Raw genomic sequence first — 27,174 nt, forward strand, 5'->3', positions numbered from 1 at the left:
TATGTAGTTATTTATTGATTGATTTTGTTGGAGGGACAAGCATGGAAACCTCCTACCCATAATTGACTGACATGGCTTCACGTCTCTGATTTTAATTGATCATTTTATCTGATTCCATTTTTTCTCCCCTTGTATCAGTTACACTTTAATTACTTTTTAAATGTGGTTGCCCTTAAATCTTCAAGAATACTATCGAAGTTCAAGAGTTTGGCAGATTCCTTCAAACATAGAATTTCCAAATTCCCCTCCTTTTCTTTGTAACACTGCTATCATTCATTTCACTTATCCATACTCAACAACTTACTGTTCCTTCATTATTTTGAACAATTATCTGTTAATTAAGAATAAGAAAAATGAGGGGCGCCTTGGGTGGCTCAGTTGTTAGGCATCGGCCTACGGCTCAGGTCAGGATCCCAGGGTCCTGGGATAAAGCCCCACATCAGGCTCCCTGCTCAACAGGAAGCCTGCTTCTCCCTCTCCCACTTCCTCCCCACACTTGTGTTCCCTCTCTCACTCTGTCTCTCTCTCTCAAACAGATAAATAAAATCTTAAAAAAAAAACAAGAAAAATGAGATGTATTTTTCACTTAATTTAGTATGTATCTGAATTTCTTTGTTTCTTTATATAGATAACAGTTTCAGACTTGTATCATTTTCCTTCTTTTTGAAGCACTTAACATTTTGCAAGACAAGTCTCCTGGCAGTTTCCTTATTTTTTGTGTGAGAAAGTGTTATTTGTCTTTTAGTTTTTAATGATAATTTTGCTATGTACAGATTTCTAAGTTGGTGAGTTTTTTCTTTCAACACTTTAAATATTTCACTCTATTTTCTTCTTGCTTTCATGGTTACTGAAGAGATGTCCAAGGTAATTATTATTACTCCTCTATAGGTAAGGTTTTTTACTCTCGCTTCTTTCAAGCTTTTTCTCTTTTTTTGATTTTTGCAGTTTGAATATGAAATGCCTACATAAGATTTTTTGTTACTAATCTTTCCTGGTGTTCATAGTTTCCTTGATCACTGATTCAGAATGTCATTGATTTTGACCAATTCTCCATTGTTATTGGTTGAAATATTTCTTTGTTTTGTTTCCTTCTTATGTACCCCATTATCGATATGTTTTACTTTTTTGTAGTTGTCTCACAGTTCTTGGTGTTGTTTCACCTTTTTTTTTTTTTTAATTTATTTGACAGAGAGAGACGCAGCGAGAGAGGGAACAGAAGCAGGGGGAGTGGGAGAGAGAGAAGCAGGCTTCCTGCTGAGCAGGGAGCCCGATGCGAGGCTCAATCCCAGGACCCTGGGATCATGACCTGAGCCGAAGGCAGACGCTTAACGACTGCGCCACCCAGGCCCCTACCTTTTTTCTTCTTCTTTGCAATTTCAGTTTTCAGAGTTTCTCCTGCATTTTTCAAACTCACTGATACTTTTTTTCAGTTGTGTAGTTTTTTGATGAGCCCATTACAGTCATTCTTCATTTCTGTTACACTGACATATCGCTAATGTTATTTAGTTGTTTCATAGAATTTCTGCTGTATTGTTTACATTGCCTCCATGTTCGTATGTGTTCTTTATCTGTTAGATACTTTGGCATATTAATTATACATTTTTCAGATTCCTAGTCTGGTAACTTTAACATCTTTGCTATATCTGTGTCTGATTCTGATATTTGCTCCTTCCTTCAGACTTTGTTTTTTATTTTTCTTTTAGTGTATCTTATAATTTTTGCTGAACTTGATGTATTTATTAGATGAATGGGCCTTATATGGGGAGCGGCTAGCTGGATTACTGTCTCCTATAGATATTGGTTGTCAAAGGCTAAAATTTACCGTGGTGTCCTTGTTTTTTTCTGTGTTGAGTTACATTTCTCTAGAGAACTCTTCTTTAATAAGATCTGAAAAGTTTAGTTTTTTCTTTTGAAATCCATGTTATATGGGCTCCCTATCCATATGGATTAGAGGAAGTTTTCTTATACTTTCATAATTAGGTTACAAACTCTCAACTTTTGTTTATCTATGAACATCTTACTCTATTTAAAATACAGTTTTATCACACATAGTATTTCTCCTTGATAGTTTTTTTTTCTTTCAGCACTTGGTGTTTATTTGTCCAAGGCCTTCTTGATGAAAAATACACTGATAATCTTAGTGAGAATCTTATGTACCTGATGTGATGCTTCTCTTGCTATTCTGGAGATTGTCTTCTGATAGTTCAAATTAATATATCTTTATGTAGGTCTGTTTGAATTCAATCAGGTTCTTAAAACTGTATGCCCATTTCATTCCTCAAATGGGGAAAATTTTTCAGTCTTTCGAATAATTCTGTGCTGTTTTCTTTCTCTCTTATCTACTTACATTCTTAATGCATATGTTGATCCATTGACGGTATCCCACAGGCCCCTTAGGGTCTGTTCACTTTCATTCATTCTTTCTGCTTCTGACACAGTCATTAGAATTGTCCTGTCTTTGTATCTGCTGATTTCTTAAACCGCCTGTTTAAATCTACTTATTTGAATACCTGTAAAATAAATGTTTTCATTTAAGTTCTTGTACTTTTCAGCTCCACAAATTTTTAGGGGATTTCATTTTATGTTTTCTGTCTCTTTATTGACTTTTTTTTATACATACCTCTTTTCTTGATGATATTCTCATATTCTTTTCATTCTTTGAGCATCTTTAAGAGAGGTTTTTTTTGTGGACGTTTTTTGTTTTAATTATTTTTGTTTTTTGTTTTGTTTTTTGTCAGAGAGAGAGAGCCCAAACAGGGGGAGCCGCAGGCAGAGGGAGAAGCAGTCTCCCTGCTGAGTAAGGAGCCTGATGTGGGACTCAGTCCCAGGACCCTGGGATCACGACCTGATCCAAAGGCAGACACTTAACCAACTGAGCCACCCAGGCGTCCCCAAGAGTTTATTACTTGTTTTGAAAGTCAACATCTGGTCATTCTCAGGGACATCTGTTGACTATTTCTTTCCTTCACTGGACTGTGCTTTCCTGGTTCTTTTTATGCTTTGTGTGTTCTTTGTTGAAAATTGGGTATTAGAAATGTACAGTTTGTTCTGGGAATCTACCTGCAGTTTAAACTGAAGGTCTTTATAGGTATTTTCTGAACCTGTTCCCTTCCTTGGGTATGTATGGTCACTTTTCCAAATTCCACAAAATATATGTGTTTGCTATTGATTGTCCTAATCCTGAAATGTCCGTCTGCCCTTTTTAATGCCCTGGAAGTGCTAAACTAGAGGGGAGTGGTTTTCCAAATGGGACGGGCAGTTGAACAATGGCTTCCCACCTTAGTAGCTTAACATACATGATCAGGAGCAGCAACCAACAGTCAAAACACGTATCTCTGATATTTGGAGGATAGAATATTATTCCTGGAACATTTGCTGCTGTTACATGAGACAGTTTCTACTGAGAGATGGATTCTTGGTACTCTCTATTTAGGTATCTTCCCCCAAATTAGCTTTTACTTTTAATTTCGTGTCTTTGTATCTAAAGTGAGTCTCATGTAGTTAACATAGGTGATTGTTTTTTTCTTTTTTTAGTCATTTTGGCAATATTTACCTTTTAATGGGAAAACTTAATCTGTTTATGGGGCGCCTCGGTGGCTCAGTCATTAAGCGGCTGCCTTCCCCTCAGGTCTGGTCCCAGGGTCCTGGGATCAAGCCCCGCATCAGGCTCCCTGCTCTGCAGGAAGCCTGCTTCTCCCTCTCCCACTCCCCCTGCTTGTGTTCCCTCTCTTGCTGTGTCTCTCTCTGTCAAATAAATAAATAAAATCTTAAAAAAGAAAAAAGCTTAATTTGTTTACTTTTAAAATGAATGAATGATTAAGATACCTGGCTGGCTCAGACACTGGATTTGCAATGTATGACTCTTGATCCTGGGCTTGTGGATTCAAGCCTTACATTTGGTGTTAGAGATTACTTAAAAATAAAAACCTTTAGGGTGCCTGGGTGGCTCAGTTGGTTAAGCAACTGCCTTCAGCTCGGGTCATGATCCTGGAGTCCCGAGATCAAGTCCCGCGTCAGGCTCCCTGCTCAGCAGGGAGTCTGCTTCTCCCTCTGACCCTCTTCCCTCTTGTGCTCTCTATCTCTCATTCTCTCTCTCTCAAATAAATAAATAAAATCTTTAAAAAAATAAAAAATAAAATAAAAACCTTTAAAAAAACAAGTAAAGAGAAATAAAGAAAAAGACAAGGGGCAGTTTTTGATAGTGTACCATTTTGATTCCTTTTTCTGTATAAGTTGTTTAGGATCTCTTAGTTGTTACCCTAAGAATGTCAGTTAATACCCTAAACTTAATCTAGTTTGAATAATAACATTGTGTTTCCATAATGCCAAGTTAATTTCAATAACAAATACTGTTTTCTCAGTTTGGGTACTTCCCTTTATATTGTTATGTATTACATCTCTAAACATTTGTGTGACCATTCAAATAGATTTAAAATTGTTTGTAGTTGGCACCAAACTCCCAGCCCAGCCGCACCATAGTTTTGATTCTTTGGGCTACGGGTTGAAGGAAGATGGAGCTGTTACCAGTAGGAAAATGTACTGGGTTTAAAATTAGCTTTTTTTGTAAAACCATTTGTTCTGGAATAAAACTCAATTAGAAAAGTGGGTAAAGGGGCCTTTTCTGAATTCTCAGGCTGGAGAGGGCTGGCTTGGTGGAGGGATTGTGGGGTGCTGGAGCACCGAGTCTTGCTGGGTGCTTTGGCCTTTGATGTGGGAGCTTTCAAGATGATCTTTGGGATTTGACAAGAACATACTAGAGCTACAGAATTTATGTTATTTTTTAAAATTTTGTAACTGCCTTACTATAGAGCACAAAGTTTGTTTCTCCTGAAGCTATGTACTCACTTTTCAAGAAAATGTTACAGTTCTAATTGTGATAAAATACACATACATGCAAGTTACCATCTTAAAAAGAAAAATCATTAGTAAAAAGAATACATACATAGCTCAGCATACTCTCCACTGAGCAGGGAGTCCAACATGGGGCTCAATCCCAGGACCCTAAGATCATGGCCAGAGCCGAAGTCCGGTGCTTAATCCACTGAGCCATCCAGGCACCTCTTTTTTTTTTTTTTTCCCCCAAGATTTTATTTATTTATTTGAGAGAGAGAATGAGAGAGAGAGAGCATGAGAGGGGGTAGGGTCAGAGGGAGAAGCAGACTCCCTGCTGAGCAGGGAGCCTGATGTGGGACTCAATCCCAGGACTCCAGGATCATGACCTGAGCCGAAGGCAGTCGCTTAACCAACTGAGCCACCCAGGCGCCCCAGGCACCTCTTTTTGTCATTTTTTTTTTTAAGATTTTTTGTTTATTTATCTGACAGAGAGAGAGACACAGCAAGAGAGGGAACAGAAGCAGTGGGAGTGGGGGAGGGAGAAGCAGGCTTCCTGCAGAGCAGGGAGCCTGATGCGGGGCTCGATCCCAGGACCCTGGGATCATGACCTGAGCCGAAGGCAGATGCTTAATGACTGAGCCACCCAGGTGTGCCCCTCTTTTTGTCATTTTATACCTGTCATTCTGCTACTTTCTTGATTTGTGGTCTCTGATGAGAAATCATCTATAAATCTTACTGAAGATGACTTCCATATGACAAATTGCTTCATCCTTTATGATTTCACAATTTAGTCTTTGTTTCTTGACAAATTGACTCTAATGTGTCTCAGTGTGGCTCTCTGAGATTTTCTAGTTTCAAGTTTCTTGCGTTTTAAGTTCCTTGCCTTTGTTGGCTGTGTGTGTGTCCATGTCTTTCATCAAAATTGGAGTGTTCAGCCATTATTTCTTGAAATATTTTTTCTGTCTTCCCCCTGGGACTTTTATATTACATATATTAGTTCACTTTATGGTGTGTCACACATTCCTTATGCTTTTTTAACTTTTCTTTCTGCCCCTCATGCTACAGGCTTTATCTGTTGCTGTTACTTTACTGTTTTTCTCTGCCTGCTGAAATCTGTTGAATCCCCCTATGGAGTTTTTTATTTCTTTCATTTACTTTTTTGTGCCCAGGATTTTCTTTCATTCCTTATGTAATTTCTGTCTCCTTTTTAATAAGTGTGCCCTACATCCTTGTTTTTTGTTTGTCCTCTAGTAGTCTGATCATGTTTAAGAGTGTTTTCAAATCTTGGGATGCCTGGGTGGCTCAGTCGTTAAGTGTCTACCTTCGGCTCAGGTCATGGTCCCAGGGTTCTGGGATCGAGCCCCGAGCAGGGAGCCCGTTTCTCCCTCTCCCACTCCCCCTGCTTGTGTTCCCTCTCTCGCTGTGTCTCTCTCTGTCAAATAAATCTTTTTTTAAATGAAGGGGAAGGGGCACCTGGGTGGCTCAGTCGTTAAGCAACTCAGGTCATAATCCCAGGGTCCTGGGATTGAGTCCCACATCGGGCTCCCTGCTCCACAGGGAGCCTGTTTCTCCTTCTGCCTCTGCATTTCTCTCTCTGTCTCTCATGAATAGATAAATGAAATCTTTAAAAAAAAAAAAAAAAGTGTTTTCACATCTTGTAGAAAGTTCAATGTCTGGCTTCTTCATGGACAGTTTATTTCTTTCCTTTGGATTGGCCATACTTTTTCATTCCTTTGTATACTTTGTGATTTTTTCCCCCTGAAAACTTATCTTTAAATTTTATAATGTTCTAACTGGAAATTAGATCCATCCTCTTCTCTAGGACTTGCTCTTCTTGATTGTTGAAGGATTAGATTACGTTGTGCCAGTATTTTGACAAAATACAAAAAAAATCTGTTTTGCAAATTGGATCTCTGTTAGCACGTAGTTTTAAAACTATCTGAAAACATTTATAATTCTCTCCATCGTTCACTTCTGATTGTATTACCATATATATAAGTATGTATATATTTATCTATTTGTGTGTGTGTGTGTGTGTGTGTATGTATTTATATATATAAGCCCTAGGTGAAAGCTTAGTGTCATGTATTTTTTTAGTATTTGTCCCATCGTGACCATTCACCTGACTTTTCCTTCAGTGTTTTGGCTGCTTTTCAATATCCTAACCTCTTCTCCCCAAAGAAAGCCACTCTAGTTTTTGCTACTTTGTCTGTTTATGTTTCCATTATAATCTTTGCTCCTAAGAACTGTGGGGTTTTCTATCACCTTACAATGTATTTCACCATTGCCTGCCATTTTCTACCATAAATTAGTTCCGAGGAAACAGACATTAAAGTGTTCTATGTGTACATGGATTCTTCTATGAGCCTTAGATAGACTAGCACAAACACAGTATTTTGCAAATAAGGTCGTCTTTGCTCCAGAAACAGGAACAGGGTCTCACATTTGGAATGTGGCCTATCTTCAGGACCTCTACCATGCAGAGTAAATGGTAGGGCAGCACCAAAAACCTTTCTTATCTTTTTTTTTTTAAGATGTTATTTATTTGACAGAGAGATACAGTGGGAGGCAACACAAGCAGAGGGAGTGGGAGAGGGAGAAGCAGGCTTCCCGCAGAGCAGGGAGCCTGACACGGGGCTCGATGCCAGGACCCTGCTGAAGGCAGGTGCTTAATGACCGAGCCACCCAGGTACCTCCCTTATCATTTTTAAGTTGTGATTTTTTTTTTCTTTTTTAATGTGGTGTTTACTTGGTTGATGTAGATTTTTTTTTCCTGAGGGTTCTGGCAGTTTCCAGTTGGCTTTTGATGTTTTCATGGAGAAACAGGAGGTTCGAACTGGCTGCTCTTGCACAATATTGCTTTTATCAGTTTTTGAGCACAAATTGTTTTTTGGATTTCCAGATTCGTTTTTAAGAAATTTCTTTTAGAGTGCCTGGGTGGCTCAGTTGGTTAAGCGACTGCCTTCGGCTCAGGTCATGATCCTGGAGTCCCGGGATAGAGTCCCATATCGGGCTCCCTGCTCGGCAGGGAGTCTGCTTCTCCCTCTGACCCTCTTCCCTCTCGTGCTCTCTATCTCTCATTCTATCTCTCTCAAATAAATAAATAAAATCTTCTAAAAAAAAAAAGAAAGAAATTTCTTTTAACCCATTAAAAACCTGATTAAAGTACTTAAATAGGATATTAACCCCCTACCTTGGTTTGGTTTTACATATGTTTAGTTTTTGTTTTGTTGGTAGTGTCAGTTTTTTGTTTGGTTTGTTTTTAGGTGAACTTATGAATTATGTGTAAAATTTGTTACAGTTTGGCTTTATATTAGACAATCAGGAAATACTTAGCCAACTAGGTGACCTTCAAATAAGTACCTGAAAGGGGTGCCTGGGTGGCTTAGTGAGTTAAGTGCCTGACTCTTAATTTCAGCTCAGATTATGACCTCAGGATCATAAGATCAAGTGAGCCCCCCATGCAGCCCCACACTGGGCTGGGCATGGAGCCTGCTTAAGATTCTTTCTGCCCCTGTCACTCTGTCCCACTCTCTTCTCCCCCCAAAAAATAAAATAAAATAATTAAAAAAAAAAATAAGTACCTGAAAGAGGTAGTAAAGGAATAAGTATATAGGTACCAAGAAGGGTCAGCATATGTAAAATTCTGAACACAAGTCTTCTTGACCTCTTAGAGGAACAAACAGCAAGGAGGTCATTTGTCACTGGAAGTGAGTAAGGGGGGCAGTTGTAGAGATGAGGTAAGAGAGATAACCTAACAATGTATCTAATTATGTACAGCTATACAGGACAGGCTATACAGGACATTGTAAGAACATTGGATTTTACTTTTAAGTCAGTGGTTCACAACTGAAGGTAGAATTGCAATTGTTACTGGCCTTCTAGTGATTGGAGGCCAGGAATGCTGCTCATTATCTACAATTGACAGAGCTATCTCCTTGTACCCTGACTTATGTGAAATAGGATGTCATTGCAGCATTTTGATGGAGGTGTGATACGTTTGACCTAACCTTTCAAGTTATTTTCTTATGCTGCTTTTTTTTTCCTTGAGAAATGACCATTATCAGATATTTGCAATGTGTACCCATTTTTCTAATGAACTTGAGCAGTATACTCTGACATATCTTTGAAAATTTGTTAAAAGCATTAAAACATTCCTACAGAAAATTGTGAAGAAAGGCATACATATGGAACAATTTAGTTACTATTTTGGAGGTTTTTTGAACCCTGTCTTTGGTATTTATAAATTAGAAGGACTTTTAAGACCCTTAAAAGTTGTGTAGGTTTACAGTTAGACAAGTCTAAGTGAATTGAAGTCTGGCTAGTAATCTGGTTTACTGAAACTGAACCATGTATTTCTTCTTCTTGTCTTTCTTCTTCATTTCTTATTAATACTTTTGTGAAACAGTAATGTGTGTGAATGCAATCTCAGACAGCTTCCATTCTAGGGTAATTGAAAGGAGAGGAGTGCGAAAACTGATCCTTGGCCTTGGAGCCACTAATCTGGACTTGAAATTGGAAGGCATACATGTCTGTTCACACTCCGCACCACATCATTCATATCCAAAGTTTTTTTGTTTTGTTTTGTTTTTTTCTTACGATACGAAAGGTGCTAATGATTTTCCAGCAGACAATCCAGAACTTTTCTCAAGGACTATGGTTGGGGTTGCCAGAATTTTTCTTATTATTATTCTTTTTTTTTTTTAAGATTTTATTTATTTATTTAATTGTCAGAGAGAGACAGCAAGAGAGGGAACACAAGCAGGGGGAGGGTCAGAGGGAGAAGCAGGCTTCCCATCGAGCAGGGAGCCCGATGTGGGGCTCGATCCCAGGACCCTGAGATCATGACCTGAGCCAAAGGCAGTCGCTTAATCAACTGAGCCACCCAGGCGCCCCTATTATTCTTATTTATTATTATTATTAAATAAGATTAGTAGTCAGGTAATTTTTATCTTTTGAGGAAATATTTGAAAGTTAGAATGTGTCCATCTTGCATTTGTTATGTTCTTTTTCCAAAAAGGTAAAAAAAATACATATATATGCACAAGAAAGTAAATACAGGACAGTAAGAATATAAAAAGAAATGAGGGGTGCCTGGGTGGCTCAGTCAGTAATGCGGCTGCCTTCAGCTCACGTCGTGATCCCAGGGTACTGGGATCGAGTCCCACATCAGGCTCCCTGCTCAGCGGAGAGACTGCTTATTCCTCTGCCTCTGCCCCTGCCTCTTTGCCTACTTGTGCTGTCTCTCTGTGAAATATTTTTTAAATATTTAAAAATAAGTAAAAAAAAAAAGAAATGAGTGGCACTACTGGAGTAAAATTACAGGTAGAAAAGTCAAGATGAAGCCAAAGAACTAAAATCCTTCACATTTGAACATAAATTTATTTCAGAGATCTAGTAGGTATCGAGACAAAAACATGGCATTTATCCACAAAAACAAAAATGTTATTTATAATGCTCTTTCAGTCACTATTTAGCACCTAAATTAGACTCTGTTTTTAATAGCAGTATCTCTCTTCATCACCAAATCATGAAAGAGCCTGTTTTTGTCAAAGATTTAAGATCACTGTTCAGCAGCTGAAATTAAAAGACAAAAAGCAGATTGATAACCGAGGATAAATGATTTACATCAGAATCATTGAAATTGCTTATGAAAATGTAGATTGCTGGGCCTTTCTTCCTGAGTTTCTGAATCAGAAGGTATAGATTGGGCTGAAGAATTTGTATTTTTAAGATGTTCCCAGTTTCCCACATAATGCTGATGCTTCTAATCTGATGGTCATATTTGAGAACCACTGAAAAATCAGATAACTTCATCTATTTGAGTTTCCATGAATTGCTTCAAAGCACAGTTCCTTGAAAACGGTTCGAGAGGCCAAAAATACAGAGTTTTTATTATGGCATTTTCTATTGTATCTAAAGGGTTATTTAAGGTTTTTCCAAGGGACATTTTAAAGAATACCCTGCAAATAATTACATTTACTTACGTATATTTGCTTTTTGTGTGTTTCATTACCCCCCATCACAGTGCATACTAAAAACTATGAGAAGTCTAATATTAAGAAACCATACCCCAGTAATTTCCAAACTATTTAGAATTTGAGGTTTCGCTCCCTGAAAGATAGCTTAAGTTTATTCTGTGTTGTTGCTATCTCAGTGTGAATGAGTTACAAGTCATTACCTTGTATTTTTGCAATGTCTCTCCCCTGTTAAAGATAAACTAGTGTAGAATAATTTATTGGAGCTTTTTTTTGATGGATGTAATACATTAAATAGAAAATGTTTTTATTTCAGAACTGTTCGTCAGTTGGCACAGGAGCAATTTTTTTTAATGTGCACAAGATGTTGCATGGGACACAGGCCTCTACTTTTCTTCATTACTCTGCTCTTTACCATTTTGGGGGTGAGATATTTTTAAATGGTTTTATCATTGTGATTCATTCTTAAAATCAGGAACATTTAGGAAATTACAGTTTTAACTTTTGTTAAGATTTGCTTATGTGGGGCACCTGGCTGGCTCAGTCGGTGGAGCGTGCAACTCTTGATCTTGGGCTTGTAAATTTGAGCCCCATGTTGTTTTTGAGCTTACTTTAAAAAAAAATCTTTTAAGAAAAGGAAAAATGTGGTTATGCTTAATAAATAAAATAGTATCTTTTCCAGTGATTTATGTACTATTTGTAGATTAATTTTTATTTGCTTTTTGTAAATACTTTCTTTGAAAAATAGAATTCAAACAGCGTTATTGTGTTTTATGTCATTGATATAAGGCGTTGCCACTTCATTTTACCAATTATCTAGATTTTTAAAAATTAACATGAATTTTGAACATGACTTTGAATTCATATTATAATTATATTTCAGAGCACAGCAAGAGAGAGAGGTAAACATTCAGGTGACTATTTCACTCTTCTACGGCACCTTCTTAATTACGCTTACAACAGCAATATCAACGTACCCAATGCTGAAGTTCTTCTAAATAATGAAATAGATTGGCTCAAAAGGATTAGGGTAAGGCTATAATACTCAGTTTACTATAGCACTTATTAAATTAACTGCCTTATTAAAAGAGGGTTTTATGATTTTGAGTATTTATGTTAAACAGAAAACCCCTGGGAATAATAAAAATAAACCGGATATACATTTCATTACTAAATTAGTAACTCATAATACATAGAACATACAAATAGTTTTATTTTATACAAATGGTAAGTTTACTTCAGTTGGGACTCAGAATGCTGATGTTCTGTTTCCTCCATTTTGGTATTTTTTTACCTATTTTTCCCATTATCATATTTAGAATATTCTTAAGGGTTTTTGTTGTTTTTTTAACTAAAAATGTCTGATGGATTAGCATTTACATTTAACCACCTGTACCTTTCACTTATACAGACAGAGTTCTGTTAGAATATATTTTTGAAATTGATAGCTTTTAAACTGTAGGTTAGCATTCTCCTGTTTCTCAACTTAGGCACATTGACATTTTACCATTATTCCCTGTTTTGAGGATCTGTGATATGCATTGTAGGATGTTGGGCAACGCTCCAGCCTCTAATTATTAGGAGATGGCATCCCTTCCTTCCCATTTGTGGAAACCATAAATATCTCCACACATTGTGAATGTCTGGGACAAAATTCCACATTTAATGTTGAAAGAGGAAGGAAGAAGAAATTGCATGAATGGAAATGTTTGGAATAATTACATCTGAGATACTGCTTTCCTCCAGCTCACCTTTTGTTCTTGCTTCTTTTGTTCTCCTTTCCTGTGAATTAGGTCTCTTAACATTTTTCCTTTGGCAGGATAACGTTAAAAACACAGGTGAAACAGGTGTTGAAGAGCCAATCTTGGAAGGTCACCTTGGGGTAACAAAAGAGTTACTAGCCTTTCAAACACCTGAGAAAAAGTATCATATTGGTTGTGAAAAAGGAGGTGCTAATCTCATTAAAGTAAGTTCTAAATTTTGGCACTATACTGCTTACCATGACCTTTTAAATATTAACAAATCTATTTGAGTTCTATAGTGTTTTTCTTTGAGATACCATCTTTGTTATTTGTCTTATTAAAATCTCTTTGAAGGCTGCATTGATTTTGGGGGTTTTTTTTAATTTAAATTATAATTAACACATAGTATTATATTAATTTCAGGTGTACAATATAGTCATTCAACACTCCCATACAACACCTGGTGCTCATCACAGTGCACTCCTTCATCCTCATCACCTATTTCACCCGTCCCCCCCACCCACCTGCCGTCTGGTAACCACCACTTTGTTCTCAGTAGTTAAGTGTCAGTTTCTTGGTTTTCCCCTCTTTTTTTTCCCTATGATCATTTCTTTCTTAAATTCCACATATGAGGGGCACCTGGGTGGCTCAGTCAGTTAAGCATCTGCCTTTGGCTCAGGTCATGGTCCCAGCGTCCTGGGATCGAGCCCCGCATCTGGCTCCAGCCCTGTATCGGGCTCCGTGCTTGGCGGGAAGCCTGCTTCTCCCTCTCCCACTGACCTGCTTGTGTTCCCTCTCTCGCTGTGTCTCTCTCTGTCAAATAAATAAATAAAATCTTAAAAAAAAAATCCAATATGAGTGGAAGTATGGAAGTCCAAAATTCCATATGATTATATGGTGTCTTTCTCTGATTGTCTTTACTTAGCATAATACAGTAATTTTATTTTTAAGATTTATGTATTTATTTTAGAGATAGAGCACACACAAGAGCATGGGTGAGATACAGGGAGAGAATCTCAACTAGACTCAAAACTGAGTGTGCAGCCCAATGCAGGATTCAGTCGCACAGCCCTGAGATTATGACCTGAGCCAAAACAAGAGTTGGACTCACAACCAACTGAGCCACCCAGGCACCCCCCAATACAGTGATTTTTTTTAAATAAATATGTGCCTCCTTTAATTCGAGAGATTTTAAAATTATAGTTGACACTTCAATAAAAGGGTTATGGATGCCGAGCGCTGATGTAATTGAAAATCTACATACATTATTTTTGACTCCCTAGTAACTAAGAATAGCTTACTATTGACTACAAGCCTTACTGACATCATAGCTAATGATTAATACTTATTTTGTATGTGTATTATATACTGTATTTTTTTTAAGATTTTATTTCTTTATTTGAGAGAGAGCAGGGGCAGGGGCCACAGAGGCAGAGGGAGAAGCTCTCTGTTGAGCAGGGAGCCCCCATGGGATCATGACCTGAGCCAAAGGCCACCGCTTAATGACTAAGCCATCCAGGCGCCCCACTATGTACTGTATTTTTAAAATAATCAAAGAGAAGAAAGTATACTTAAAGTACTGTTTGTATGCACTGATACCATAAGTTTACATTGTTTATAATATAAATCATCATGCCATACTTGCATCAGTATTGCCTTATATATGATAGAAAACACTGTAGATGTTTTATGTACTACTAACACTAGACATCAAAAAGGAAAAGATAATGTGAAAAAGAAATTTATATTTATTCATAGGTATAACAGTTCGTGAGTAGATAACAACGCAGTAGCAGTATGGTTGGTTTTGGTAGCCAGTGTGTAGCATATACGATTGCTTCTTCGTAGTCAGCCTATGCGCTAATGAACGAATCATCATAAAATTTTAATGGCTTATGGTATTACAGTCACATTCATAATACAGACTTGGACACATAAATACATTAAAGAAGAAACAGTTACATGTGATGATTGGCTAATACACAGTTTCTCCCAAGTCTGAGAGAGAGGCATCTTTAGAGAGTAAGGCAAATCTTTGAAAGCGAAGTATAAAACAGTAAGAACATGGGCACATTATTAATTTTACATTAAATCTTACTCTCTGTATGCCTCTGTACAGATAGGCTATCCTTTAGGCTCTCCCTAAAGATAGACTTCCATGAGTCTTGCACACGATGTTCTATACGAATATATGGTGGTGCTGATGACATGAAACATCTCATCCAGTTCCTGCTGTACGATTACTAAATTTTCACACAAAGGCATACACAGACACAACAGGTAGGTATATTAACTGTACAGCATGATGACGATTTACTGTCCACTAAGTGAAAGGGGATCATCATAAACATCTTCATCTTCTTCGTCTTCTCAGTGAGTAGGCTGAAGAGGAGTTGGTCTTGCTGTCTCAGGAGAAGCAGGGACACTCAGTGTAACTTTATGGAAATACAGAGTAGTTTCTGTCACACGTTCTTCCTTTTCATTTCTCTAAAAATGTCCCTATATGGGTCCAGTCCTGCTACCGTATGCTTTAGTTTCAATGTCCATATCATGGAAGGGTCCATGTCATAAAAGAAGTCAAAAGCAGTCTTGAATAATCGGAACCCTCTGCCAGATTGCATACTGTCAATTTGTTTTCTGGCATGGCTTCCTCTTTGTCTCCATCCGCATCATCTGGCCCTGGTTCAGAAGTTCTCATCTCCATCAAGTTGACTTCTGTTAAGTCTTCTGAGATAGTTGGTATTAGCTCTTGAATTTTTCCAAGATCCAGATCTTCAAACCCTTCACCCCCGACCTTTGTTGCCATTTCTACAATCTCTTTTATGACTTTACTGATTACCTCTGTTGTAGAGACTGTGAGCTCACGCACAACACCCAGACAGTTTTTTCCAGCAGGAGTTATTTGGGGCTTGATGGCACTCACGGTTTTTTCTGTGACAAGGGCAGTATCTTCAATGGTGCAGTCCTTCCAGATTCTCATGATGTTCTTTAGATTGGGGTTCTCTTCCCTAGCACTGACAGTTCGTTTCATATGCTGCCATGTGTGATGAATTTTAAAGGTCCTTATGACTGTCTGATCTGGGGGCTGAATTAGAGACGTTGTGTTTGGGGGCATGTAGACCACTTCGATACCTTTGGTGCTGAACTCATGTGGGTCTAGCTCGTGAGCAGCACTGTCCAATATCGAAAGAACTTTAAGATGTAGTCCCTCACTAGCAAGGTACTTCCTGATGCCAGAGACTAAGCACGATAGAACCAATCCAGAAGAAGGGTTTTCATTGTTCAGGCTTTCCTGTGCAACCAAGAGAGAGACTTCTCATGTTTATCTCTTCCCTTCAGGTGTCAGGGACTTGAAGCAGTTTTCAAAGATAAGGGCAGACCTGATCAGGCTTGGCTGCATTTGCACAAAACAGTAGACTTGGCCTATCCCTTCCTGACTTAAATCCTGGTGCTTGCTTCTCTTCCTTTCTGACACTTTCTTCCAGAATATGGCACTTTTGTCTGCATAAAAACCTGCTCAGGCAAATAAGTATCCTTTTCCCTTGGGGATTTTCTTAATGGTATCTAGGAATTTGTCTACGGCCTCTTGGTTGGCACAGATTGCTTTCCCCCGTTTTCTTGACATTTTTTAAGCCAAACCTCTTTCTAAAATTATTGAACCATCCTTTGCTGGCATTAAATTCTCCAGCTTTAGATCCTTCATCTTCCTTTTGCTGACTTTTCCTTTTTCTAGTATGGTATTAGAGTCTATAGGTATGTCTCCCTTACAGCAATCGCATAGTCACACGAAAGCAGCATTTGAAACGTGAGACAAAAAGGTATTTCACGGGGCGCCTGGGTGGCTCAGTGGTTAAGTGACTGCCTTCGGTTCAGGTCATGATCCCAGAGTTCCGGGATCAAGTCCCACATCCGGCTCCCTTCTTGGCGGGGAGTCTGCTTTTCCCTCTGACCCTCTCCCCTCTCATGCTGTCTCTCTCTCTCTCTCTCTCTCAAATAAATAAAATATTTAAAAAGAAAGGAAGGGGGAGGGAAGGGAAGGAAGCAAAGGAAAGGAAAGAAATTTCACAAAAGACAGTGATGCGTTGTTGCACCTGCTGGCCTGGCTGAAAGTGGATGACTTCATGGATTTCCTTTTATTTTTTTACAGTCCTAATGCTGGATTTGTTTATCTAGACCTGAATCAATGCTGCATGTCAAACGATTCAGTTTTTTCATGTTATCTCATGACTTTTCTCTGCTTCTTGAGAACACTTCCAATATCACTAGGAGCACTTTGTGTGGGTACTGTTACTCAGCGTTTACAGTATTGCAGTAAACACAATGAAAAATACATGAGAACAGTGAAAAATCTTTTACTGTGATACGCAGTTTTAAAGAGACAAATTGCTCACATAGTGATGCTTATCATCACAAAGTGTTTCAAGGGAATACTGAAAATACTTGAGCTCACTGCAACAGCAACAGGCTATGAAATTGCCATAATATGTACTATAGTGAGTTTTTAGCAATTAAGATTCAGTACTGTATCTTCGTTCATCTACATTTCTCTGGACTGGAATGGCACCATGTACATGTGTGGACACACTTGAATACCTGATAACCTTTTCTAACTTGTGTATTTTACAGATAAAGTAAGCTAGTATCTACATATATTTTAAAGATTCATTACATAACATTCCCTTAATTTTGTGAATATTTCTAGGCTATGTGGTTCATCTGTGAGTTTTTATAGACTGTTGCAAATCTCCAAAAACAGTTCCAATACATGTATTGATAAAAAGCCATTGTATAAGTGGATCCAATTCATGTAGTTCAAGTAGTTTAAACTTAACATTGTTCAAGGTTAACTATAATTGTAAATCAAAGTTCAGTAAAATGTTTAAGAATGTTAATGAGTAACATTTGATTTGGTTATTTAGTTAATTTCAGGATTTTTTTAATCAGACCTTTAAAGAAAACTTTTATCTTGGAACACTTCATTTTTTATGTCATTTTTGATGCATTTCTTCTGGTATGTCTTAGAATTCAAGGAAAGTGTTCTCTTTATTTCAATTCATTTTATTTTTATTCAAAATTATTTTAGTTCACATTTGATTACAGGAGTAGGTTTATTTAGAATATATATTTTTTGTTGTCAGCTTTTTTTATACCTAAAATACCTAGAATTGTGAGTTTCCTAATTGAAATCAATAGTGTAAAATAGAATTTTATATTTGAGAATCCAGATTTGTTTTTAAAATATAAAAAGATGTATTTTCTCAAATAAGTACAAAAATATTTCCTTCCGGGGAGCCTGGGTGGCTCAGTTGTTAAGCATCTGCCTTTGGCTCAGGTCATGGTTCCAGGGTCCTGGGATCGAGCCCCGCATCGGGCTCCCTGCTCTGCGGGAAGCCTGCTTCTCCCTCTCCCACTCCCCCTGCTTGTGTTCCCTCGCTGGCTGTGTCTCTGTCAAATAAATAAATAAATAAAATTTCCTTCCAAGGCACACTTTTTCCTAGAATATATATTCTTTGCTAATAACATGCGATCTGTTTTTTCAACTCTAGGAATTAATTGATGATTTCATCTTTCCTGCTTCCAAAGTTTACTTGAAATGTATGAGAAATGGAGAACTGCCAGCTGAGCAGGCTATCCCAGTCTGTAGTTCACCTGCTACCATCAATGCTGGTTTTGAACTACTTGTAGCCTTAGCTGTTGGTTGTGTAAGGAACCTCAAACAGATAGTAGACTGTTTGACTGAAATGTATTACATGGGCACAGCAATAACTAGTAAGTATTTTAACTTGTAAAGTTGTTTTGTTGGTTCAGATATCTACCATGTTTAAAATTCTGGGGTTTTTTTCTTCTAGGAAATGTTTAATCTGGGTGTGTTTGTTTTTAGGAACTAGTATGTAGCTTAACAATTTTTAATCAAATATGTAAAGACCATTTTAAGTACTCAAAAAGAGATAAGTACAGAGCATTCACACAGAAAAATTCTCCAGTTATATTTAAATGCCTTCATATGGGGCGCCTGCGTGGCTCAGTCATTAAGCTGCCTTTGGCTCAGGTCATGATCCTGAGGTCCTGGGATCAAGCCCCACATCGGGCTCCCTGTTCCGTGGGAAGCCTGCTTCTCCCTCTCCCACTCCCCCTGCTTGTGTTCCCTTTCTCGCTGTGTCTCTGTCAAATAAATAAATAATCTTTAAAAATAAAAATGCGTGCATATAGGTGTTTCAAGGAATTTGGCAAAATGTTTTATTTCATCAGTATAAAATAAAATTTAAACTTGAGTAAGAAGCCAAATTTGATGCTACAGGGTTTAGTATTTAAAAGTGGAAAAATTTTAAAAAAGAAAAGTCCATGAGTGGAGAGATTTGCAGGGCCTTACTTTGAAATTGCTTCGTATTATTTTAATCTGAGTTTTTAAAAATTAATGTTTTGAAGATTACAGTGTGAAAAGATAACACATGCATTTTATTGTTTTCTCAGTTAATGCCACATCAGTCTCATAGTATTGGAAGCTGTGTTTAGATCTTATTAGAACTGAAACTCAAAGAGAAGGGAGTAATCAGTAAAAGTAAGAATAAATAACATAAAATCTAAGAGCTAATATAACATACAGAACTAATGAATGAGTACATTCAGTAATAACCTTTAAGAACATCTGAAATTATCTTGGTTTTCCTGTCTTTCAGAGTGTAAGAAATTTTTCATTCAAATTTTCAGAGTTTCTAGCCAAAAGTTAGATTTTTTGGTACTGTAGAATCTACATAGATGGTTAAAAACTTAGTTTTGTTTCTCTAAATTTTTTTAGCTTTTGAATTTTATGGTTACTTCGTTTACATATAAAAGACTTCAGACTAAAGGAACTAAGCTTCCTTCCAATTCCATATTCCTATTTCAAAAATTGTGTATGCATATGCAAGTTGATATTTTGTATATCTCTGTTTAGATTTTTTCTTTTTTTTTTTTTTAAGTTTTTTGTTTATGTGAGAGAGAGCATGCACACATAAAAGCAGGGGGAATGGCAGAGGGAGAGAATCCCACAGACTCCACACTTAGTGCAGAGCCCAGCATGGGACTGGATCTCGCAACTCTGATATCATATGATATCATAACTTGACCTGAAACCAAGAGTCGGGCACTCGACCAGCTCAGCCACTCAGGCGCCCCTAAATTTTTTTCTTTTTAATACAAATTGGAATATACTGCATACAGTGTTCTTTACTTTCTTTTTAGTTTTGCATTCAGTAAAAATCTAATAGCACATAAAGATCCATCTAATTCTACTTATTGGCCATATACTTTGTAATTTAGTATACTCTTAATTTATGTGATCTGTTTCCCAGGTAGTGATGTTCAGATTATTTTTGATTTATATAAGGTGATGGAGGATATAAAGTGATATACACAGTTCTAACAGATCTTTGAAATATACTGTTTTATTAATTCCTCAAGATAGAACTGCGGGTATAGGCAAAGCAGTTTTTACTCCTAGTTTACACTAGGAAATTTAATATTATGCTATCTTATATGACTCTAGCAGATGTTCATAGAGGCAGCATCAGTAAAATGCGGACTCAGTAGTTCGGATCTGTATGGTGGTACTGAAATAACAATTTGGAGCAACACTTACAGGTGGTTGTAGTAGTGATAGAATTATTGCTAATATTAATTTATCAGCATAACACAGTGACTAGTGGACAAAGTCATTATCATGTTATGAGGATCTTTTCTTTTCTCAGCTTGTGAAGCTCTTACTGAATGGGAGTATCTACCACCTGTTGGACCCCGCCCATCAAAAGGATTTGTGGGACTCAAAAACGCTGGTGCTACTTGTTATATGAACTCTGTGATCCAACAGCTGTACATGATTCCTTCCATCAGAAACAGTATTCTTGCTGTTGAAGGCACAGGTAGTGATGTAGATGATGATATGTTCGGTGATGAGAAGCAGGACAGTGAGGTAAATTTTAATTATACTTTTTTTTTTCTGTGTTTCAAGGTCTTGATTACCAGATACTGTTTTTTTCTCTTAGAATATTATATTCTTGTAGAACTTTTTTGAACTACTTTTGATGACAGGACAAGAATCTCTGAGCATATCATAGTGTTTATTATCTAACAGACTTTCACAACTTTTCTGTTTGTTCTTCAAAGCAGCAGTTAACGTAATCATGTTTTGTGCAATGTGGTAAGTAAAATTCAGTGTTATAAAGTGACAAATTTCTTTTATTTTAAAATAATTTATATTTTGATTTTTTTAATCTTTATATTCTGTTTTTCCTTTTATATTATTTATATCAATTTCACCACCTATGTCTATTTTTAGAATACTCTTAATATTTTTCTCATTATGATTTTTCTAATACAAAACCAAATTTGTTTGCTACTTTAAATAATAATGCTATATGGTCCTGTTAAGAATATTAGTAAATAGTAAGGATATAATCATGCTACCAGGAGTATCCAGTACAGAATATAAGAAAGTTATGTGTTAGTGGCAAATCACAGTATGTAAAACTAAGATGTAGCTCTTTATACATTAATATGAAGGACTTAACTTTTAGTTATTGTTTATATCAAAACTATGTTTATTTTCCTTTTCCTTTTTCATTTACACAAGTTCATAGGAATTAACAGAGAAGACAGAAAATACTGTAATTGTAGTAAGTGGTTCTTCCCCCATTCCTGTACTTCTTGCCTTCAGTGACCAAAACTAGTTTGGCTATCCAGTGGTCATGGAGAGTCTGAAACATACAGCTGCCTGCACTCTTCTCATATCCAACAAATCACACCATCCAGACAGTAGTATCTGACTATGTTTACTTTTTTTTTTTTTTTTAAAGAATCCCCGTTTGAGGTGTCCACACTAGTACCTAGTTAAGAACCAGTGTTGCAGAGAAAATTGGGATATAAATCTTAGTTCTGTAGCTCATATTACTGGTAGGATGCTGAATTAAACATAAATAGACATGGCTAACCATACTGGCAAAATGCAGAAACTACAGACAAGGTGCCAGATTTCTTTGCTGCTTGATAACCCTATGCTTTACGTTGTTTGAACAGTACATTGTGGTTGTCTGTTTACTAGGTTGTTTTCCTAGATTGTAACCTTCTCAATGGCAGGAACTGGGTGTTGTCTACTTCTCTCAGAAGCCTCTGACACAGAGCAAACCATATGAAATGGTGTTCAGTGCTCTGTTAACAACTAAATTTTGCTTTATAGTGTGATTAAGACCTTCAGAGCTTCTGTCTATGCTGTTTCTACCAAAGGTAGTCTTAATTGTTGTACTTATTAATAATTCTGATAATGCCACAAGAATTATTTCATATAATCTGTGAAAAATGCATTATCTCCAGAAGAAAATGAATCCTGCAAAGCTAACTTATTTCTACTTACAATAAATATTCATTTGTCTCAATCTAGGCTGTTGAACTTTATCTTTTTTTTCTTATTCTATCTCCAGTGGATGTTCAGGATTCTTCTTCCTCTTTTTTTTAGATTTATTTATTTTAGAGAAAGCATGAGTGGGAGGGGCAGAGGGAAAGGGAGAGAATATCAAGCAGACTCCCCACTGGGTGCAGAGGGCACAATGCTGGGCTCGAGATAATGATCTGAGCCAAAAACCAGAGTTGGACACTTAACTGTCACCCAGGCGCCTCTCAGGATTATTTTATGATTTTTAAATGATAATTCATCTGTGAAATTATAGGACTAAGCACTAATACTGTAAATTTTGAAAGTTGTGTGCTTTGGAAACATGGAATATAAAATAATGCAGATCATTCATTTACTGATTTTATTTGTCTCAGCTTCTACAGTTAGATTAGCTCATCAATGATGGGTTTTTTCTTTTGTTTTTGGTTTTGGTGTTTTGTTGTGTTTGTTTCTTTATTTGTTTTTTGTCTCTAGAGTAATGTTGATCCCCGAGATGATGTATTTGGATATCCTCATCAATTTGAAGACAAACCAGCTTTGAGTAAGACAGAAGATAGGAAAGAATACAATATTGGTGTCCTAAGACATCTTCAGGTCATCTTTGGTCATTTAGCTGCTTCCCGACTACAATACTATGTGCCCAGAGGATTTTGGAAACAGTTCAGGTATATTATGGGTGGATGATAATTTTGATTTTATAAAAATGTCAGTATATTAAGTTTAAATTTCTGTATATGTTAGAATGTATAACCATTTAATATTTAAACAAGGTGATATTATTCTAACGTCCTTCTTAGTCTTTTCTTTGTCTTGGCCGAAGGACGTAAAAATTACCACGTAATCAGCAGTTCTCAACTGAAACATATGTTAGACATTTTATATATATATGTGTGTGGCTTTTCATTTATGTATCTCTTTTTTAAATAAGCATAACCATGATATTATCTAAAAAAAACCCTCTAATATCACTACATTTAAGTTACTGTTTAAATTTACCAAGTTGTTTAACATTTAGTAGTGTAATTTTTTTAAATGCAGGATCAGAACCCATTTACTACAGTTGGCTGATAGTTCTATGTAGATATATGTAGACCTCTGTATGATAGATCTGTATATGATACCAAAATGACATTATCAATCTATAAATTTCTTTCTTCCACAAATTGAACTGTTCATCTAGGGCAAAAGACTGATTTGCATGTATACTGCTTCTTTCCAGATATATGCCTTTCCTTTTTTAGTTTTGTCACCTGCCTATACTTTTCTCTCCCCTCTAGTGATTTCAGTACTTTTGTTTTTCTTAGGTTATCTTGTGTCTGACTCAAGATTTTATTCAGTAGTCTAGTCAACATTTCTTTTTTTCCCAAATTACTGTGCTACTGTGTTTCAAGCTGTTGTCTTAAAATCTTTCATTCAGTTATTTGTACATGTGTATGTATTTTGTGTATTTCTGTATATTTCTACAAATATAGCAAGATTTATAGATAGTTTTGCTCCTGAATTATAATGTATTTACTAAATTTGTAATGTATTTGTGCTTAAATATGTTTTTGTCTTCACAGTTACTTTCTCCATTTAATGGAGCCCTTTTGTACTATCTATATTCTAGACACATAACATGAAATTCACCATCGTGAATTGTAACTGTTTAAAAATGTACAATTCAGGGGCACCTGGGTGGCTCAGTCGTTAAGTGTCTGCCTTCAGCTCAGGTCATGATCGCAGGGTCCTGGGATCGAGCCCCACATCAGGCTCCCTGCTCGGCAGGAAGCCTGCTTCTCCCTCTCCCATTCCCCCTGCTTGTGTTCCCTCTCCTACTGTGTCTCTCTCTGTCAGATAAATAAATAAAATCTTTAAAAAAAAAAAAGTACAATTCAATGCCAGTTTAATGCATTCAAAATGTTTTTCTCCAGTCTTCCCTTCTTCCAACGACAAAAAAATTAATGTTCTTTCTATATGAATTTGCCTATTTTCATTATTTCATATAATTTTAATTATGTAATATAGCATTCTTCATCCAACTTCTTTCACAAAGCATAATGTTTTCATGGTTCATCCATTTTTTAGCATGTATCAGAACCTAATTTCATGGATGAATGATATTCCATTATGTGGATGGATACTCCACAGCTTGGTTATTTCTTCATCAATAGATGGACATTTCAGTGGTTTCTTTCTTTGGGCTATTTGAATAGTGCTCTTATCAGCATTAATGTTGTGTAAGTTTTTGTATAAGATTACATTTTCATTTTATTAGTGTACATACACGTGAGCAGTATAGGTGCTGGGTCATATGGTAATTCTGTTTAATATTTGAGGAACCACCAAACTGTTCCATGTCCTTTAAGTCATTTTACTTTGCCATCAGCAAAATTTGATGGTTACAGTTTTTTAATAATCAGTATTTTATTTTTCATTTTTTGTGTTTTCCTTTTCCCTTTGTTTTTGTGATAGCCTTCCTAGTTGGTGTCAAGTGATACCTTATTGTGGTTTTAATTTTCATTTCTCTCATGAATAATAGTGTTGAATATCTATTAATGTATTTATTGCCCTGTTTTGCTTTAAGGAGAGTGTCTATTCAAGTTATTTCTCCATGTCTTTTTGTTACTGTGTTATGAAGAGTTCTTTGTATAACCATCGTACTAGGCCCTTACAGATAAGTGATGTACAAATACTTTCTCCCATTCTGTGGATTTGCTTTTCACTCTCTTGGTAGTTCCTTTGATCCACAAAATTTTTAAAATTTGAGGAAAGCCCTTCTACCTATTTTTTCTTTTTCAGGTTTCCACTCTAACGCACTATTTTTTTTATTGTTCTAAAAACGTGTATGACGTAAGAGTATTTTAAATGCTTTTCTGTGTACAGTTCATTGGCATTGAGCACATTTACATTTTGTGCACCATCACTGAAATCCAGAATTTTTTTCTTTCTTTTTTTCGGAACTGAAACTCTATGAATCAATAATCCCACATACTGATTTTTACATGTTGATTTTTATATCTTGCAACTTTGCTGAATTTATTCCTTGAACTCTAACAGTTTTTTGCGGAATCTTTAGGATTTCCAGTTTAGATACATGTGTTTCTTAATTTACCAATTGGTATTTGCTATAGACCTTCCAGTGCTATGAAGAAATAAGACATCCTGCCTCTTTCCTGATCTTAGAAAAAAGCTTTCAGTCTTTGACCATTTGATCTTGACCTTACATCATATGTATTAATACTGATGGGTCAAGTATGTAAACATAAGAAATAAAACTACAAAATATAAAACTTTTAGAAGAGGGCGCCTGGTGGCTAAGTTGGTTAAGCGAATGCCTTCGGCTCAGGTCATGATCCTGGAGTCCCAGGATCGAGTCCCGCATCGGGCACCCTGCTTGGTGAGGACCCTGCTTCTCCCTCTAACCCAACCCCCTCTCATGTACTCTCTCTCTCTCTCTCATTCTCACTCTCTCAAAATAAATAAATCTTTTTAAAAAAAAAACTTTTAGAAGAAAACAAAGGCAGAGTACTTCAGTACGTTGGATTTTGCAGTGATTTCTTGGTATGACACTAATAAACAATAGAAAATATCCTAACATTCTATTTTCAGTGAAAATATTCTTCAGTAGTGAAGGAGAGAAAAGTCCATTCATTCTCAAAGGGAAATGTGCAATGAATTTCCTCACAAAGTTTCTTTGGAGGGGGATAATTTACTTAGGGAAAATTTGGAATTTCAAAAATAAGAATATCAGAAATGTGAAATACTGTGTATTCACAGTACTCTGTTTTTCTTTTATTATTTAGTTTGTATAAATATTGAAAGCAAAAATAATAGTGAAAAGGAAATCATTCAATATATTATTAATGTAGGGGCACCTGGGTGGCTTAGTCATTAAGTGTCTGCCTTCGGCTCAGGTCATGGGGATTGAGTCCCACATAGGGCTCACTGCTCAGTGCGAAGCCTGCTTCTCCCTCTCCCACACCTCCTGCTTGTGTTCCCTCTCTTGCTGTGTCTCTCTCTGTCAAATAAAATCTTTAAAAATATATGTGTATTTTTAATGTAATACATTTAATATTTTTAACAGAAAAATAAAGGCCGTTATTTATTTGGCTATGAATCTTCTTTGTTTTTGTTTAAGATTTTATTTATTTGAGAGAGAGCATGAGCAAGGGGAGAGGCAGAGGGAGAGAGAGCAGCAGACTTCACACAGAGCAGGGAGCAGGGCTCTCAATATGGGGCTCGATCCCAGGACAATGGGATCATGACCTGAGCTGAAGGCACACACTTAACCAACTGAGCCACTCAGGTGCCCCGCTTCTTTGTGTTATATGAATGCCAAAACATAAACTCTACATGATAAGTTACGACTGTTTATAGAGCAAACAAAAAATAACAGATGTAGATAAAAAGCAGATTTCATTGAAATAGAAAAATATAATTAAATAATTCTCAAAAGGGTAGAGAAGAAAAAACTGATAGACAAACAATGAAATAATAGGATAATATGACTAAATTCAGTTATATCAGTAGTAATATAAAGTCAAATTGGTCCTTAAGCCACAGATTGTTAGATGAAATTAAAAATCAGGCCTCAATTATCTGTACCATGCAAGATACCAAATTTAAATTTAATGCTGTGAATTAAAAGTAAAGAGATGAAAAGCATGTCAGAGTTCAGTACACATATGGGAATGGTAAAATAAATCTAGTGGCAGCACCAGATACTGGCTAGGGTACTGAGAAATGGGATCACCTGTTGCCGCTGTGAATACAAAATAATTCAGCTGTCCTAGAAAGCAATTTAGCAATTCCTTATATAATCCATAGTTGCAGTCAGGAATAGTTATGCCAGAGAAAAGGAAGTTTAGGTTGACACCAAAATTTGTACACAGATATTCAGAGCAGCTCTGAGTAGCCCCAGACTGGGAATAATAACCAAGATGTTCTTCCACAGCTCAGTAGTTAAATGAATTGGTATACCTATATTACATACTAAAAAACAATGAACTCTTGGTACATGCAGCAGCTTGGTTGAATCTCAGCATTTTGCTGACTGAGAAAGGCCAAATCCAAAAGGCTACATACTATATAATTCTCTTCATATAAAATGTTTGAAATGACAAAGTTTTAGAAATGAAAGACAGACTAGTGTTTGCCAGAGTTGGGAATGAGTAGCAAGTAGATGGGTGTGATTGTAGAATGAATGCTTGAGAGA

The 27,174-nt window shown here is 36.5% G+C and overlaps 1 protein-coding gene across 3 annotated transcripts in view; it reads left to right on the forward strand.

The window, feature by feature from the left end:
- LOC148162091 (ubiquitin carboxyl-terminal hydrolase 9X-like) overlaps positions 1 to 27,174 on the forward strand; it is a 150,086-nt gene that overhangs the window by 104,336 nt on the left and 18,576 nt on the right. For all 3 annotated transcript variants that reach the window (XM_088020348.1, XM_088020346.1, XM_088020347.1), the window contains 6 exons: positions 11,128 to 11,236; positions 11,695 to 11,841; positions 12,631 to 12,777; positions 18,100 to 18,322; positions 20,281 to 20,501; positions 22,452 to 22,642. In XM_088020348.1, the coding sequence (XP_087876474.1) occupies positions 11,128 to 11,236; positions 11,695 to 11,841; positions 12,631 to 12,777; positions 18,100 to 18,322; positions 20,281 to 20,501; positions 22,452 to 22,642 (1,038 nt within the window). The remainder of the gene's footprint in view (positions 1 to 11,127; positions 11,237 to 11,694; positions 11,842 to 12,630; positions 12,778 to 18,099; positions 18,323 to 20,280; positions 20,502 to 22,451; positions 22,643 to 27,174) is intronic.

Source organism: Eumetopias jubatus, unplaced genomic scaffold (assembly GCF_037043125.1).
Source record: "Eumetopias jubatus isolate StellerSeaLion01/CBP00866 unplaced genomic scaffold, mEumJub1_p1.0 scaffold_23, whole genome shotgun sequence".
Lineage (NCBI taxonomy): Eukaryota > Metazoa > Chordata > Mammalia > Carnivora > Otariidae > Eumetopias > Eumetopias jubatus.